A 17,817-nucleotide genomic window follows, 5' to 3' on the forward strand; every position below is an offset into this window, starting at 1 on the left:
GCGCACAGTCTCTCCTGGCAATTCCCCCACCTCCCGCAAAAACCCACAGGAGCCATGCACCCTTTAAGGAGTGTGCGGCTTCTGTGGGCTTTTCAATGAGGAGGGAGAAGGGACTGACTGGCCACGTCAGTCCCTTCTCCCTCCTGGAGAAAAGCCCGCAAGAGCTTTCCTGCCTGCCTCCCCCCTGCATTTGCTCCATAAGACGAGGGAAAAAGTGCGCCTTATGGAGCGAAAAATACAGTAATTATGTAATTATGTTGACCAAAGTATTCTAGAGAGAGCACGCCTAGACTTAAGACACCAGGAGGCCCCTCCCAAAATTAAAAAGAATAGTAGATGGTTGGGGTTCATCTCGGCAATGGCATAGCTAGCTGCTGGGGTGCCTGGTGCGGAGGTGTGTCCTGCAACCGGGGGTGGGGCAATCCGGCCATGGGGGCAGGGCAAGCCTCTCCGCCACCTCCCCCTCAGCTGTAGGGCGGCTGAGGGAGAGGCAGTAGGCAGACGCAAGTCCCACGCTGCCGTTTCAGGCAGCGCAGAACCTGCAGGCACCTAAGCCACCACGTCACTCCTAAAAAGTTTTGTGAGCCCATTTTTTTTATATAAAAAACCCTTATTTTGTCACACACACCCCAGTGATGACACCTGGGGCGAACCACGCACCCCACACCCCCTCCCTCCACCGCTGCATCTGGGGTAAGAAGTGATAAAAGAAATAAAAGGGAACCAGTTGCCATGGAATTTGTCTCATTCAATTTCACCCCTAATGACTCTACAGAGTTATCGTCTGTGAGGTCCTTTGTCCACACTTTGCCATACCAGTTCTGCAAACTGCATACCAATTCTGCTCTTCCACAGAAATGCAATCTTCATTCAAGGAGCCATCAAAATGTGTAGCTTTAAAAGTTTAAATAATGTATCTTTACTCCCAAAGGCACATTCTTCCACCCTCTTCCGAGACAGATGAATGGCAAAAATTTGCTCCTCAAAACAATTAAAGAAGTGCCAATCCAGGATTTATAACCACCTGACAGGGGATGGGCATCGAGCTGTAGATAGGGTGCAAGCACACTGGAATGAATCAAGTATCAGCCATGAATCAACTTGAGTGATTATCCCTTCACGAGAGCTGAAACCGATTTGAAGGATGACACCTGCCATAGTAATTTCCAGTCTCCCTCAGAAATTTCTCTCCCGATATCGGCCTCCCAAATTGCTCAATGCCCCCTCCCTCTCCAAATCAGGTTGCTACTGATCAAGAAGGATTTGGCGAACAGTGGTCACATCGCCCTTCGCCTGCCTCGGGTGGTGCTGACACAATTTCTCAAATAGTGAGGGGTCCTGGCACACGACAGCATCTTCTAGACTATGAGGCTCACAAAGGTTCCAGCAAATTATCTAACTGCTGAGAGATGCTTACCTCTGTGAAACAAATCTTGTACAGTGGTATGTTAGTTTAAGAACTTAATCTGTTCCTGAAGTCCGTTCGTAAACCAAATCCGTTCTTAAACCAAGGCGCGCTTTCCCTAATGAGGCCTCCTGCCGCTGGTGCCCTTCCACCATTTGGCTACCGTTTGTAGACCGAGGTAAAGTTTGCAAACTGGAACACTACTTTCAGTTTTGCGGAGTTCGTAAAGCGAATAGTTCATTAACAGGGCTGTTCGTAAACCGAGGTACCACTTTAAGTATTTAAGTATTTTTCTCCCCACTCCTTATATTGCTTGTATTGACAGGGGTCACAAAATTGTGGATGATCTAGAAATGGGATAAACATGGAGATAATTCAGGGATTAGTCTGTGTGCCCAAGTGCCCCACACTTTGAGGGCTGAATGAAGGAACTGATTCTGAATCCCTTGGAGATCTTTTCTCACTGAGGGTAAAAAAAGGGATTGCTCTAATGGTAGGATAATGTGGGCTAAGTTCTGTACTAACTCAATGAATTTCCAGTCAGTTTTTGATAACTTTGAACAATTGCTGGATCTGAAAGGCATCATTGTACAATCTCAAGCTAGGTACCCTGAACCTGCAGTTCCTGCTACTTCTATATAGAGCAGCTTCACTTATGCAAACTATTTCCCTCTCCTCCAGTAAAAGAGTCTATTTTCTCCCATCTTTGAAATTCATGGTTAGAATCTCTATCAGGAGCCTTTAAATAACGAGAAATTGGGAAGCAGTGTCATTTTAAATATGGCATTCCTATCGACCCAAGAAGGTTTTTGTTTCTTCCTTTGGGACGGGTCCTTTTGCACTTCAGTTTACAAACCCATATAATCCCTTTTACGAAGTTGTTTAATCTCTTTTGTGGAAGGGATCCCAAAATGTTTTAAACTGCTGAATTTCAGCGGACATCTGTTGGATTTGCTTTTGCGCAGGCAGGGATATATGAACTCTGATTTAGCATTGTTAACTACCAGACCTGCTACCCTCCCAAAGTCATTAATTCTAGTCCAAAGGGCAAGAACAGCAGTTAAGGGACTACTCTAGCATCCATAAAACGTCACTGTCAAATAAAGTAATACATTGGTGTCTCCCATTAATGCGCAGGTCTGCTCCAGTGGAAGAAGGCCTCCACTACGCTTGCCCTAGTTACCATAGTAATTTGGAACTCTTGCAATTCCCTAAGGCCAACTGGCATCGTGACTCTGGACCCTCAATAGAGTTGCCATGCAGCTGTTTTAAGGGTAGAGGAACTCTGCCAGGAGGGCTGCAAGCCACAGGACACCTGGGTCCTCTTCAAGGGACAAGCCTGCGCAGCAGGTTTAGGGGTTTCCCCACTGGGAACCTATGAACGCTGTGATCATCTGGGCTGGGACTGTGTGGGAGTTCTTATCCTGGCAGCAGGTTCTTCCAGTTCAAAGTTTAATTTAGTTAGATTGGCTACCTCCTTGGGCAGAGTTAAGGGTGACAGGGTGGAGCCATATTTCATAGGGAGATTAAGTGCTTCAGAGGGAGGAGAGGAGCGAAGGAGCGCAACCATCGGGAAGGAGAAGGATCTTTGAGCAAAAAAGGTACCAAGGCAATCCTCTACCTGGGAGGGAGGAAACTCGCTGAACATCCAGAGCAATGTGAGGGAGGGAGGAGATGTCCTTTTTGATCTTAGAACTTTCCCCAACATGGTGCCAACCTGATTGTTTACACTTTGGCTCTGACGGATCTCCAGCAGCCATGGTAGCTGATGATGTGTTTGTTGTAGTCCAAAAGTCCTGGAGGCCTCACACTGAGGAATCTGAATGACTAAGAGGAGAGACAGGAGAGAGGCTAATAATTTTATAGATGGGGAGGAAGAGAGTAGATGGCAAGAGGCTTTTCTCCTTCTCATATAAAACTAGAGCACAAAACATAAGAAGAGCTTGCTAAATCAGGCCAGTAGCCCATCTAAGCCAACATCCTGCTCTCTCAGGGGGCCAGTGAGATGCCCATGAGAAAGACCCGGGTGCAACGGCGACTCTCCCCTCCTGCTGTTTCTAGAAACTTGCATTCAAAAGCATACACTGCCCCCAACCCGAAGAGGCACAGCATAGCCATTGTGGCTAGTAGCCATTGTCCTCTACGACTTTGCTTAGTCCTCTTTCGAAGCCGTCCAAGTTGGTGACTACCGCTGCCTCTTGTGAGAGCAAATCCCAAATATTAATTCTGAAGAAGTCCATTCTTTTTTCCTGTCCCAGATCTTCCAACATTCAGCTTCATTGGAGGTCCGCATAAAATCCGGGTGGGCAACAGGGAGTCAGTCCTTTTTCTTCGCAAAACTCAAGGCTGATTTGCAGAGCTCTCTGCTGGGAGATGGGGCAGTGATGGTCACTGCACTGGCTTACTCAGTTTTAAATGCTGGTTAGATGGATTCAGGGCTATCAGTGGTTATGAACCATGGTGTTTTGGGCCCGTCTAGGACACTTCCACTTGTCCTAGAAAGCATGGGTCCAAGCAGCTCTCTGCTTCCTAGGTAGGGGTCCAAGCGGTTTTGCCTTTTCACTGCCACTTTCCCTTGGAAAACCTGCTCTTTAATGCTAAATCAGAACAAACAGCAATCTGCGGAAAATCCAGTTGCTCCAATTCAGGGCTAAAGATCAGGTTTCCCCAGGGGAAAGCAGCAGGGAAACAGGTGTGGAGAAGTCCTGACTTGAAATTTCCAAGTTCAGAAGCAGGCAGCCTTCCTTCAAATTCTGCAAGTTTGCCGGGAGTGGGCTATCGTCTTCATGTCTGTTTGTGGGCTTCTGAGAGGTATCTGTGAGAAATGTTCGGACTAACTGGATGTTCTAACTAGACTAACTAGACTAACTAGATGTTTGGATTAACTGGACCTTTTGGTCTCATCAGCAAGGGCGAATGTTCTTACATTTCACCTGCCTTTCTGTGCCCCCTGATTTTCATGATGGTATCAGTTCATAGTATTTTCAGGCAAACTCAATGCAGAAAGCTCTGAAGCTACGGATAACTCTTTAAAAAAAATAAAAAATTAACATACAAAATTTTAAAGACATACCACACAAATTGTTACACACATATCCTTATTTGGACTTCCTTCAGCACCTCTGATAATCCTCCGTCTTAATTATTTCTCCTGCAATTCTTAACTTAATATTGCCTTTATGTTTTCCAACAAATCGTTTCTCCCTTTCCATTTTTACAATATTTCTTAGATTACTCCTCACAGAACTTCTTGTAATCCAACAAACGTAATCTGATCGTCACAAATACTTTTCAAATACTCCGTAAATTTAGTCCAGTCTTCGGTAAACCTCTGGTCCCACCGGTCTCAGATCCTTCCTGTTAGCTTGTCTAGTTCTGCGTAGTCCATTAGTTTCATCCTCCATTCTTCTAATGTTGGTAATTCTTCTTGCTTCCGAAGCTACAGATAACCCAGTACTCTTCCGAAAGGAGGAGGAAATATTCCCATTGCACTTTGGAACTACCTGCCTATTGAGGCCAACGTAGTCTTTTTGGCACTGCTAATATACCGTATTTTGCGCTCTATAAGACATACCAGACCACAAGATGCACCTAGTTTTTGGAGGAGGAAAACAAGAAGGAAAAAAAAAATCTGAATCTCAGAAGCCAGAACAGCAAGAGGGATCGCTGTGCAGTGAAAGCAGCAATCCCTCTTGCTGTTCTGGCTTCTGGGATAGCTGCACAGCCTGCATTCGCTCCATAAGACACACACACATTTCCCCTTACTTTTTAGGAAGGAAAATGTGAGTCATATAGAGCAAAAAATACAGTAATTTTTTTGCTTAGGCAGGCGGTATACGCATTTTATGAAAGAACTTTAATAAATAATCTCCAGCCCATTCACATGCTGTGGTGTAGTGCGTAGAATATCGGACTAGGGCTGAGAGGAGTCCAGGGAGTTCAGCCAGAAAGCTCTGCTCTGTAACCTCAGGCAAGACACTGTCACCCAGCCTAAGCTAGTTCGCAGGGATGCTGTGAGGACAAAATGGAGGACATAGGTTGGGATGGGGACCATGCTTGCCACCTTGAGCTCCTGGGGGGAAAGGTGGGTTAAAAATGTAACAATGTATGTATGTAAACAAACAAACATGGTGAAACAAGCAGGGCAGATGGAGAGTTAGAGGGTGCCCCCACCCCTTGCAGAACTTTGTGCTCCAGTTTACATTAACATGCCACCAATCCTACCTGTACCCTCCAGGTGTTGTTGGACTCCAACTCCCACGATCCTTGGCTGTTGGCCATGCTGGAAAAGATGGATGGATGCTGGAGTCAAACAACGACTGGAGGGCCACAGATAACTCTTTTGCTGCATTAGCAGCTGGGGACTGGAAGGGTGGAAGGCTGCCAGCAGTAGGTACAGCCAGAGCCGATGACAGACAAGAGTTATGCCCCAGATTGGTTGTTAAGTAAGAAGGCAGGCAGGTTGGGGGCTGGCTGAGGGCAGATTGAAGTTGGTGGGGCAATGTCCCCCCCCCCCTTGCCCTATCGGATCGGCCTTCATCGCAGCTTCCCTGCTGCACATGGACAATGCTTTGAAGGCAGAAATGACAGCTGGAAAACTGTCAACGGGAGAAATGACAGAGGTTACTTGTGTTTCCTGTGGGCATCATAACACTGGCGCTCCCATGGTACCCCGGTCTGCAGTGTTGCTGCTGTTGCAACTCCAAGCAAAAATGGTCTTCTGCCAGGAAATAAATAGTTCCTAAACCATGGGTAGGCAAACTAAGGCCCGGGGGCCGGATCCAGCCCAATCGCCTTCTAAATCTGGCCCGTGCACAGTCCGGGAATCAGCATGCTTTTACATGAGTAGAATGTGTGCTTTTATTTAAAATGCATCTCTGGGTTATTTATGGGGCATAGGAATTCGTTCATTCCCCCCCCAAAAAATATATTCCGGTACCCCACAAGGTCTGAGGGACAGTGGACCAGCCCCCTGCTGAAAAAGTTTGCTGACCCCTGACCTAAACTATGAAGGGGCATATGACTATAGATTCAGAGGGGGGAAATCAGTTTCCAGATGGACATCCAATTGTATCTATGGAGCTATTAATTTATTGCAATACAGTGGTACCTCAGGTTACAAACACTTCGGGTTACAGACTCCGCTAACCCGGAAGTAGTACCTCGGGATAAGAACTTTACCTCAGGATGAGAACAGAAATCGCTCAGCGGTGGCGGCAGCAGGAGGCCCCATTAGCTAAATTGGTACCTCAGGTTAAGAACGGTTTCAGGTTAAGAACGGAACTCCGGAACGAATTCAGTTCACATTTAAATTTTTAAGATGTGTCCATGGAGTTTTCTTGGCAGAGATACTGGAGTGGCTTGCCAGTTCCTGCTCCAGGTGGATCATGTTTGGTCAAAACTCTCCACTATGACCTCTCCATCTTGGGTGGCCCTACACAGCATAGCTCATAGCTTCTCTGAGTTATTCAAGCCCCTTTGCCACGGCAAGGCAGTGATCCATGAAGGGGTTTAACATGTGTAGTTTGTCAACCTTTTACTTTATTACAGGTTTTTATAACTCAGATGATCAATTAAGCCTGTGCATTTAAAGGTTATATTTTGGTTCTGATTAGATACGCACAGCCTGATCCTGAAAGTAACTGAAATGCAGTGGTGTTGAGTAATTCCATGAAAATGTCAACTGACAGATCCATTTTTCATTTTCACACATAGTTAACATGTTTTATGTCATTTTAAACATAATTTCCCAAAGATTCATTATTTTTCCAAAATGGCATTTTACATGTGAATAAAGCAGCCAGAAGCTTGACATGCAGGATGACTCAGAATCTCTCTATTTCTTTCTCTAACATTAAAGATCTCCAAGAAACTAGACAATAGATTAATGGCCCTTTATAGCACCAGAATTTTTTATGTTAGGAACAAAAGCAAATGAGCTTAGAACAATGGAACTTAAATAGGTTTAGCATGTTACATTGGTCACAGAAACTCATAGCCGCCCCCTGGCCAAACAAATGAAAAGAAATATCTGTATTTGTAAACTTTATTCTCTTCTTTTAAGTTTTTAGTATTGAGAGCATCTTGCCTGCATTTTATATGCAACATTTCTTCTGATCAACATACCACCACAACGTGCAATTTACATAGCATAAATGTGTTGCCATGTGTGTCCTTTAAAGTTTGTCCCAGTTCCTTCCCAAAGAATTTAATAATTTTTAGGCTTTTTACTTGCACCATACCATCTATGTAGGAGTTTTACGAAAACTCCTCTGTTCAGAGTTTTACGAAAAGAAACAGGCATCTGCCCTCAAGAAGCCTAACATCTGAAAGAGAAGTCAGATAAGGGTGGAGTTGGACACATGTTAATGCTTTTAGTAGAGAGATAACATATCTCATGTGTTAATATATTTAGTAATTAGATGCCTGTTAATTAAGTTAATTAACAGTAACTTCAACTTTGGCATGGTTTAGAAAACTGCCAAATTAATTTTTCTCTACTAGACCCCATCCGTTTTCTTGACGTTTCTGTCAGTTTCCCTTCACAAGCTGGAATTCTGTACCCCTCACAAAGTTAAAATTCCCATAAACCTTTATGAGACTACAGCACCCAGAATTTTCTGAGAGGTAAAATGTGCTTTGAAGGTATAGTGCAGGGATGCAGCCAGTGCAGTAGCTGCCTGTATAAATTTTATCTGATTTGTAAAGTATTATAATACACCTAACACACAACTTGGCCTTGGAACAAAGCACACACGCAGGCAAGGGTGTTTTGTTTAAACATGTGTTATATGTTTAACTATATACTTGTTAACTATATACCTCTTAACTATATACCTGAAGAGCGCCTCCACCCCCATCATTCAGCCTGAGGTCCTCCTCCGAGGGTCTTCTGCTGGTTCCCTCCCTGCAAGAAATGAGGTTACAGGGAACTAGGCAGAAGGCCTTCTCAGTAGTGGCACCCTCCCTGTGGAACGCCCTCCCTTCAGATGTCAAGGAAATAAACAACTATCTGACTTTGAGAAGACATCTGAAGGCAGCCCTGTTTAGGGAAGTTTTTAGTGTTTGATGTTTTATCGTGTTTTTAATATTCTGTTGGGAGCTGCCCAGAGTGGCTGGGGAGGCCCTGCCAGATGGGAAGGGTATAAATAATAAATTATTATTATTATTATTATTATTATTATTATTATTATTATTATTATTGGGTCAATTTTAAATCTCACACCACCATACTTAATTGTAATGGCTTTATTTTTATAATTCTATATTTTATTATTGTGTAACCGGCCCTGGGACCTTATGGTGAAGGGCAGGTAAGAAACCTTATCAATATACATATATATATATTTATGGAAAATAGATTGGGAAAGAGGATGTGAGTAAGGGGAAACAAAGTAAGGCAGGAAGAATGTGGAAATGGGAGGGAGGGAGATATCCAGGATTCCAGGAAAGAATCCCAAAGGTTTAGAATTTCAAAATAAGTTCAAAATAAATTTGTTTGAGGAACAAATATCTGGGGAACAACAACTGGAGAGAGACCTGTTGGAATGTAATGTAAAAGTGCTGTGTAAAATGTATAAAATATTATTGGAATGGGAGACAAAGGAGGAGCAAGTAAAATCCTCAATGATACATTGGGCAATAGATATTGGTCATAATATAGACATGGAAGCATGGGAACGATTGTGGAATATGGATATAAAATTTACAGCATGTTATTGTCTAAGAGAAAATTATACGAAAATGATATATTGATAGTATCTAACACAAGAGTAAATTGGCAAAAATGTATGAATCTAAATCAAGTACAGTGGTGCCTCGCAAGACGAAAAGAATCCGTTCTGTGATTCTCTTCGTCTAGCGGTTTTTTCGTCTTGCGAAGCAAGCCCATTGACGGATTAGCGGATTAGCGCTATTAGCGGCTTTTAGAGGCTTTTAGCGGCTTTTAGCGGCTTTTAGCGGCTTATCAGCTTATCGGATCAGCTGATGAGCGGCTTAGCGGCTTAGAAAAAGGGGGGGAGGGGAAAAACCCGCAGGAACTCGCAAGACATTTTCGTCTTGCAAAGCAAGCCCATAGGAAATTCGTTTTGCGAAGCACCTCCAAAACGGAAAACCCTTTCGTCTAGCAAGTTTTCCGTCTTGCGAGGCATTCATCTTGTGGGGCACCACTGTAAGTGTTGGAAATGTAAAGAGAAATAAGGTTCTTTTAATCATATGTGGTGGTCCTGTAGTAAGGTTAATGCTTACTAGGAAATGATATATAATGAACTGAAAAGGATATTTAAAATAACGTTTGTAAAAAAAACCCAGAAGCTTTTCTTTTGGGAATTATAGGGACAGAACTACCTAAATTGTATAGAAACTTATTAACGTATGCTACTAGAATGGCAAGAATGTTACTCACCCCAAAATGCTAAGAGGCAGAAGTCCGAGCAAAGAAAGAATGGATACAAAAACTTATGGAATATGCAGAAGAATAGAACTTACCAGAAGAACTTATCAGAAGAATAGGAAATCAAAATAACGAATTTTTTATAAAAGAATGGAAATGGTTTATTGAATATTTGCAGATAAATTGTAAATAGATACGAACATTGGAAGGATTATTGTAATAACCTGCAGTTTTATAAGAGTACATATTTAACATAGATGAATAAATGAGCAAATTGAGTTCATTTGGATATGCAGAAGATATTAAAAATAAATTTAAGGAACCGCAGAAAGAGGAGTAAGGAAGTCAAGTTTTGAAATGCTACAATGATTGTAAAATTAGTGAAATCTATAAACTTCAAAAGCATTAATAAAAATTAAAAAATAAATTAATTAAAAAATAAGAGATAGGAGGAATAAGAGAATACAAGAGAAAGGGAAGTGGAGTCTTGCAGCCTCCTCTTTAGGCTTGAATAACTTCCTCTTTATCCTGACTTACCGGTACTTCCTGCCTTCGCAGATGGCGGCCGTTATCGGGGGAATTTCCCGGCTTTTCCAGCCAACGATTGGGGTACTGTCTGCAGAGAAGTTATGCCAGGGTATCAATCCATGGTACTTCCTCATTGGCCTCCGCATGGTTACTCTCTTTTTTGCCTTTGGACCCTGGGACTCCCTCAAGACAGATATGATTTGCCAGTGGCCCAAAGATACTGGCGATGCAAAGACGTTCTGTTCGGTCCTCTGCTATAACCAGCTGTTCCCCATCCCCGTCTCGGCCCTCTGGACCTTCCACTTCATCGCCATCATCTTCACTGTGGCGCTCATGAAGTTTGTGTATGTTTCGACGACGGACAAATCCGGGAAGCCTGGGGAAGCAGAACCAAAGCCCGGAGAAACTGGGTGCTGCGAAACGGTTGGCCAACCTCAATTTGGCGGCTGGAGATACGGGATCTACATCTTCACCATAGTCTTGATTTTGGCCATAGAGCTGAGCTTCATGTGGACCCTCATTGGCCTCCAGTTACCAATTATGACCCGAGGAATCGTCACATGCCGCCCGAACAACCCAGTATGCCCCGAAACGGCCCAGTGCGCTCTCAACGGACGAGCCGACAAGCAGGCCATTTTGTGGGTTCTGGCCTTTTGCGCGGCAGCCAACGTCTGCGTCTGCATTGGCTATCTGGCCTCACATGGCGGGCAGGCCTGTGGTTTTTGTGGCGGCAGCGGCGGTGGCGGCACAAGGAAGCCCGCGGCCGGTCACTGCGGCAACTGTGATAGAGAGGCCGGGGAACGCGGCTGTCTCCGTAACGGAGCAGGATGTCACAATGCCCAGGGCGATGGCCTGGGATGGGAAGGGGCATATGGCTACCACAGTGACTGCAGTGCGGCAGGACCATCGGGATGCAGGTGCCAGACAGAGGGAGCGAACTGCTGCTGCCGCCAAGGCAACAGTGGTGGCAAAAACGCAGCCTGCGGCTGTCAGGAGAATAGGCACTGCCCCTGCTACTTCCAGGGTAGTGAGGCGGGGCATAGCCGGAGCTCCATGCCCACCAAGGAGGATTCGGAGGGGAAATTGCTAAGGGGAGACATAGAACTGGGGCCGGAAAAGAAGAACTGGACTGTTGGGATGATGCAAATGAAAGAGCCAGTGAGGCCTGGGTCCAAAAGGGGCCGAGGTAGCCCAGGAGGAGGGAAGGGGGTAAAATATATGGCGAAGTATGAGATGTGGGGCAAGAGGAGGGTGTAGGGTGGGAGTGAGTGATGGGGAGGAAGTGGAGAGCTACCTTAAAGGATTGCCACAGGGCTGGCCTTGCCACACAACCGGGGGAAATGCGGCCTGCCTCAAGGGGCATCATAAAGGCGCAAGAGGAGGAACTGAGGAAGGGAAGAATGGGGCAGCAATGCATTTTAAGTGGTTGGCCCTCATGTGGTTGAGTGGGGTGCTATTTGGGCTTCACTCCAGGGCGTGGGCCACTATCATTCTGGATTTTGCCTGCACCGTGTCTTGACAGCACGCCAACCTTTCTTTTTATTTTTTAAAGAATCGCGTATTTCAAATGCTACCGTGCGCATAGTGACAAAATGAGTCAAGATCAAAATGACACATGAAAATGCGGTGCAAGCCCCGCACTCCAGGTCTAGGGTGCTCTGAATTTTAGACAATTGGATGATTGAAAATGGTAAAATCCCTCTCTTGGATTAGAATAATCTTATACCTTTTTTTTTAAAAAAAAACAACCTAATTATTTAGTCACTAACGGGTAACTCACTCAACGAGCCCAGAAGTTATTTTCTTAGAATATTTATTTATTTATTTATGGGCAAATAAATGCTACTTTTCCGAAGATGGCTTGAGAGTGACTTACTAGAAAAGAGAGAGACAGAGAGAGAAGCGGCATAAGCTACAATAATAAATTCTATCTGTCTGTCTATCTATCTATCTATCTATCTATCTATCTATCTATCTATCCATCCATCATCTATCTATCTATCTTTAAAAAAAACAGACAAAAAGAAACAAAATAAGGATAAAATTAAATCAGCCAATAAGAACATGGTCAACATCTAGGAGCCAGGAGAAAAATGGGACAGAATGCCTAGACCTTTGACAATTGTGAAAAAGAGGGAGAAATTGCCATTTCACAACCGCTATTAATGGTGCAGGAGCCGGGCTCTCTTTTTCACCTGGCTACCTTACCAAGAACATCGGACTACAGAGAAGGCTTGTTTTCCCAACATCCAGCTAATATTTATACACAAGTTTGCCGCCCACTTCACATAAGTTCGCAAGTCCAGCTACTGCATGCACTTTACCAGGGGTCCGCAAACTTTTTCAGGAAGGGGCCGGTCCACTGTCCCTCAGACCTTGTGGGGGGCCGGACCCACCCTCTCCCAAAAGCACCAACCGAAAAGACCCCCTCTCCCGAAAGGACTCCCCACACTGACGCCGCAGCTGCCAACACCACCTTGTCTTCGGCAGCGTTGGCATCGTCCTCTGTCTCGGCAAGCCTCTGGCCTGGGCAGCAAAGGAAGCCTCCATGCCGCCGCCGCTGCTTCCGCCCGTTCAGCTCTTCCCGTTCAGCCGCCTCTGGGTGCCGCCCTTTCCTTCCCGCTGAGATGGGCGAATGGGAGGAAGCGGCTGAGCTGGAAGAGCCGAGCGGGAGGAAGTGGCAGAGGTGTGGAGGCTGCGCCAGCATCGCCGCCCACCCAGAGGTGTCCGCGACTTCTGATTGGCTGCAGGAGCTTCCTGCAGCAAATCAGAAGCTGTGTCATGTCGCGGACGTCAGTCCCCATGCGGCAAGGCCTTCACGCCGCGCCAGTTTAGCACAAGGACTGACCAAGCAGGCAGCAGGGTCCGCAAGGTTCGCGAGTCGGATTAACGAGCCTGGCGGGCCGCATCCAGCCCGCGGTCCTTAGTTTGCCGACCCCTGCACTTGATCTATATTAAGGTAAAGGTAAAGGGACCCCTGACCATTAAGTCCAGTCGTGGCCGACTCTGGGGTTGTGGCGCTCATCTCGCTTTATTGGCCGAAGGAGCCGGCGTACAGCTTCCGGGTCATGTGGCCAGCATGACTAAACCGCTTCTGGCGAACCAGACCAGTGCACGGAAACGCCGTTTACCTTCCTGCCGGAGCGGTACCTATTTATCTACTTGCACTTTGACTTGCTTTCGAACTGCTAGGTTGGCAGGAGCAGGGACCGAGCAATGGGAGCTCACCCCGTTGCGGGGATTCGAACCGCCAATCGGCAAGTCCTAGGCTCTGTGGTTTAACCCACAGCGCCACCTGCGTCCCTTTGATCTATATTATCTACTGCCAAACCCAAGAAACAGGCTCATTTGTTTCAGTTCCTTAGGCAGGGATTCACACTTGAAGGATTTATATCAGGAAACGCTACCCCATCCTAATAAACAGATTGCCAAAGCCTATTATTTCAGGACAGTTCCAGAAAAGGAAGCGACAGGATTACGACTTGTTGACTCTTCCTGCAGTGTCCTACAGCCTTTGGGAAAAGCCATAGCTCAGTGGCAGACCATCTGCTTGGTATGCAGAGTGTCTAAGTTTCAATCCCTGGCAACTCCAGGAAGGACTGAAACTCTGGAAAGAGTGGCTGCCAGCCAGTGCGGACAATACTGAGTGAGATGGACCAATGGTCTGGCTCACTGTAAGCCGCCTGTTCCGAAGAACCATGCCAAGGTCTACAGCCCATTCTGGACAAGGCTTGTTTTCTCTCCCAGGCCTTGTAGACCTCGCAGACCTCGCAGACCTTAAATAAATTCAGCAGCGATGCTCAGCACAACTAGGAATGCCTGAGTTCAGTTGGTTCATATTGCACAATGAACTGGCCTGATTAAATTAGTTCCTCTCTGATTTTATCTCTCAAATTTTTCATTACCTATATGAGCTTGTCTTTTAAAAGCTTTATTTGCAGGTAAAGGCCACTTCAGTTGACTAGGAAGCCTGGCTGCTGCCATCACAATGGCAGTCATCTGTTTTCGCTGCCTAATATTGTGTCCCTGTGAGGAACAAGACACCGCCATGTCTGGTCAGTCTGAGGGGAGCATCTGAGGCCCCTTAGCGGTGGCAGCAGCTGACCTCTTGAACCATTTCGAATGGCTTTTAATTATAAAAATTAAAATTAAAAATGGGGAAGTTGTAAAGGGCAGCTCTCAGACCACCTCATGTTACTGTAAATAAATTTCATTCTTTTTTAAATCGCAAATTAAAGAGGGAACAGGACAGGGTGGACTTAGGCATGAACCCATGCAAACATGACTTCACTGTCCATTCCTGAACACACACACACACACACACACACACACACACACACACACACACACCTCAGATGCCAACAGTGTGCTCATATTCAGGCTTCATCCAGAAATAACTGTTACGGGACCAAGTAAGATCAGGGTACGCAAAGCATTCATCTGCTTGTTCTCCAAAATGATAAATGTTATTGCTTGACCCGTGATGCCCTCCTGCCTTCTGCATAGGCCAGTCTGCAGGGCCGTCTTTCCCTGTGGGTGCAAGGAGTGCAGGGCACCCCATCGCCAAATTCTGGGGGGTGCCAAATGTATTCTGGGTGGCAGCAAATGTATACCTACTGTATACTGGTCTCTCTTGATCGGTGGCAGTGAAAAGCAATGGGGCGAAAGTCCCCCCCTCCCCGTTGCTCTGTTACTCCGTAGCGTCAAATATTCCTGACGAATCAGGAAACAAAAGCAGTTATTTCTGCTGTGACGTTGTAACATGTGAGCGATTTTCCTCCCCCCCCAAAGTCAACAATTTTGGCTTCGCCCCTCCCAAATAAAGCTCAACAACTCGAGTTTGCCCCCCCTAAAAAAACTAAACTAAATTTGGGGGCGCTGGGCAGTGGCGTAGCGTGGGTTGTCAGCACCCGGGGCAAGGCAAGTAATTTGCGCCCCCTAACCCGTGGATTTGCGCCCCCTAACCCGTGGATTTGCGCCCCCTAACCCTAACCCCCAGATGTTGTGCCCGGTGCGGCCGGCCCCCCCGCACCCCCCACGCTACGCCACTGGCGCTGGGCGGATCTTTGCACCCCGGCGGTGCATATGTTTGCAAAAGATGAATGGGACACAAATCTGATATCAAAAATTACAATATTCAGAAACCAGTTGTCTATTTAGGTGCCAGGCAAAAAGCATTGCTCTTCTCACAAGCTTTCGGGCAGTAAAACAACTGATGGCCTTTTAAACTGTTCGTGTGCAGGGGGGAGCATGTGTTATTTCGTTTGTTATTGTGTTTTGTTTTGTTTTTGTATTTTTATATTGTAAACCTCCTTGTGATTCTTGGATGAAGGGCAGTATGTATAAATAGACAGACAGACGGACAGTTGTTTAAGCTCCCCAGTACACTTCAGTACACTTTGCTATTAACCAGAAAGCCACCTTTCTTCCATACAAGAACTTTAAAGGGAGACTCCAGAATGAAATTGCTGAACTAGTTAGAGTGTCCGAGTTATGTGTGATTCAACTCCGTTAGTATTCAAGCCATATCAAGGTTCCCCCTCCCACTATGGAATTGTGTTACCAGAAGTTTTATTATGTTTTATTGTGTTTTTTTATATATATGTTGGAAGCTGCCCAGAGTGGCTGCGGCACCCCAGTCAGATGGGTGGGGTACAAATAAATTATTATTATTATTATTATTATTATTATTATTATTATTATTACCACCACCACCATCTAATGATGCCTGCACTTATCTTGTATGCATTTGAGTTTTATGTTAAAATAGCACTGACACTACTTTTACTTCCATTTCATGGCCTTACGGGCCTACTATTGACATTTTGTCCCTCAATACTGGTGCGTTCTGCAAATATGTCAACTAAAATTACAATTAATTCATCTGATGATGTGGGCCCTAGATCTCAAGTGTTTGTGCCCTAATAAATCCGTCAGCTGTGAAGGTACTAAGATTCCTTTTTGGTTTTGCTCTAAGTGACTTTTGATACCATCAACACCATATCCTCCTGGAGAGGCTATCCGAGTTGCTTAACAGTGGTTCCAATTCTACTTGGATGGTTTTTCGCAGCGGGTGATGCTTGGGAATTGCTTTTCAGCAGTCTGGGGCCTTCAAGATGGTGTCTCTCAGGGCTCAATTCTATCTCCCATGATATTTAGTATCTACATGTGATACGTTGGTTCTCGAATGTAATCCATTCTGGAAGTCCGTTCAACTTCTGAAATGTTCGTTCAACTTCTGAAATGTTCAAAAACCAAGGTGAATAAACTGAAGCTCAATCAGAGGCACTGTTAGTGGGTGGTTTTCTAGACCAGATAGGTGGGAGATTGCTTGCTCTTGAGGGGGTCACATTCCCCCTTAAGGAGCAGGTACATAGCTTGGGGTGCTCCTGGATCCACTGCTGTTGTTTGAGGCCCAGGTGACCTTGGTGGCAGAGAGTGTCTGAAGACCATTCGGAAACCTCAGCTGGTGCATAATGCAATGGCCAGATTGCTCACCAGAGCAAGGCAGTTTGAGCATATAACACCAATCCCATACCCTCCAACATTTATCTGATGAAAATAGGGATGTCCCATTCTATCGTGATAATTTTACTATTTCTACCCCACACATCTTACTGCGTTGCCTCAGCCAATAAGGTCATTGTGGGTCATTCTGGGTTGTGAGGTTTTGACTGCAGTGCTTTGCTGACCCTAATGAAAACAAGACAGAATTTAAGCAAAATTGTAAAAGTTGTGCTACTCATACTAAGCTTTTTTTAAATGATGGTTGGTCATTGTCACCTGGAGCAAGAAACCTTGGCTAATACTGGTTAATTGGTTATTATGTTATACATTTTGTGCTTTTATACTGTAAAATGCTCTGCAATCTACAGACGAAGGGTGGTACATAAATTTAATCAATCAATCAATCAATCAATCAATCAATTAATAATGCATTGAGGAGACATCCTGAGCTCCTAATCCAGGGGTCTGCAACCCGCAGCTCCGGAGCCGCTTGTGGCTCTTTTACACCTTTGCCGCGGCTCCGGGGCGGATGCTAGCGAGGGGAGGAGGTGCATTGTGCGCCCCGACACTCCCCACGGTGGCGGGCGCTGTACTGGCTGTGACGTCGCATGGGGGCGGTGCGTGCGTTAGTCACGCACCGTCCCGACGTCACCTTCCCGCCCGCCCGCTACATTGTAAGGGGCATGTACGCTGGTCACTGTATTGAAAGGGGGCATGTACGCTGGTCACTGTTTTGAAGGGGAGTGAAGAACACACACACACAAAAAGGTAACTTGTTAATTTAACGTTTATTTCTACGAGGAGGAGTAATTCTGAGGGGTCAAACAAAGAAATAATAAAAAAGTGACAAAAAAGTTATTTTTATAATGACGAGTTTTGCGGCTCCCAGTTTTTTTTTCTTCGGAAACGGGTCCAAGTGGCTCTTTTTGTCTTAAAGGTTGCAGACCCCTGTCCTAATCCCTTGCATAAAGTTCAGCACGTGTAA

At 45.4% G+C, this 17,817-nt stretch overlaps 1 protein-coding gene across 1 annotated transcript; it reads left to right on the forward strand.

The window, feature by feature from the left end:
• The first annotated feature begins 2,675 nt into the window (after window positions 1-2,675).
• Window positions 2,676-12,755, forward strand: LOC310690389 (uncharacterized protein). The gene is made up of 2 exons (XM_083469211.1): window positions 2,676-3,006; window positions 10,356-12,755. Exon 2 carries the CDS (start codon window positions 10,356-10,358, stop codon window positions 11,580-11,582), a length of 1,227 nt encoding a protein of 408 aa, XP_083325337.1. The 5' UTR covers window positions 2,676-3,006; the 3' UTR covers window positions 11,583-12,755.
• The last annotated feature ends 5,062 nt before the right edge of the window (window positions 12,756-17,817 follow it).

The sequence above is a fragment of the Podarcis liolepis genome (assembly GCF_965112155.1).
Source record: "Podarcis liolepis genome assembly, chromosome: 13".
Taxonomy (NCBI): Eukaryota; Metazoa; Chordata; class Lepidosauria; order Squamata; family Lacertidae; genus Podarcis; species Podarcis liolepis.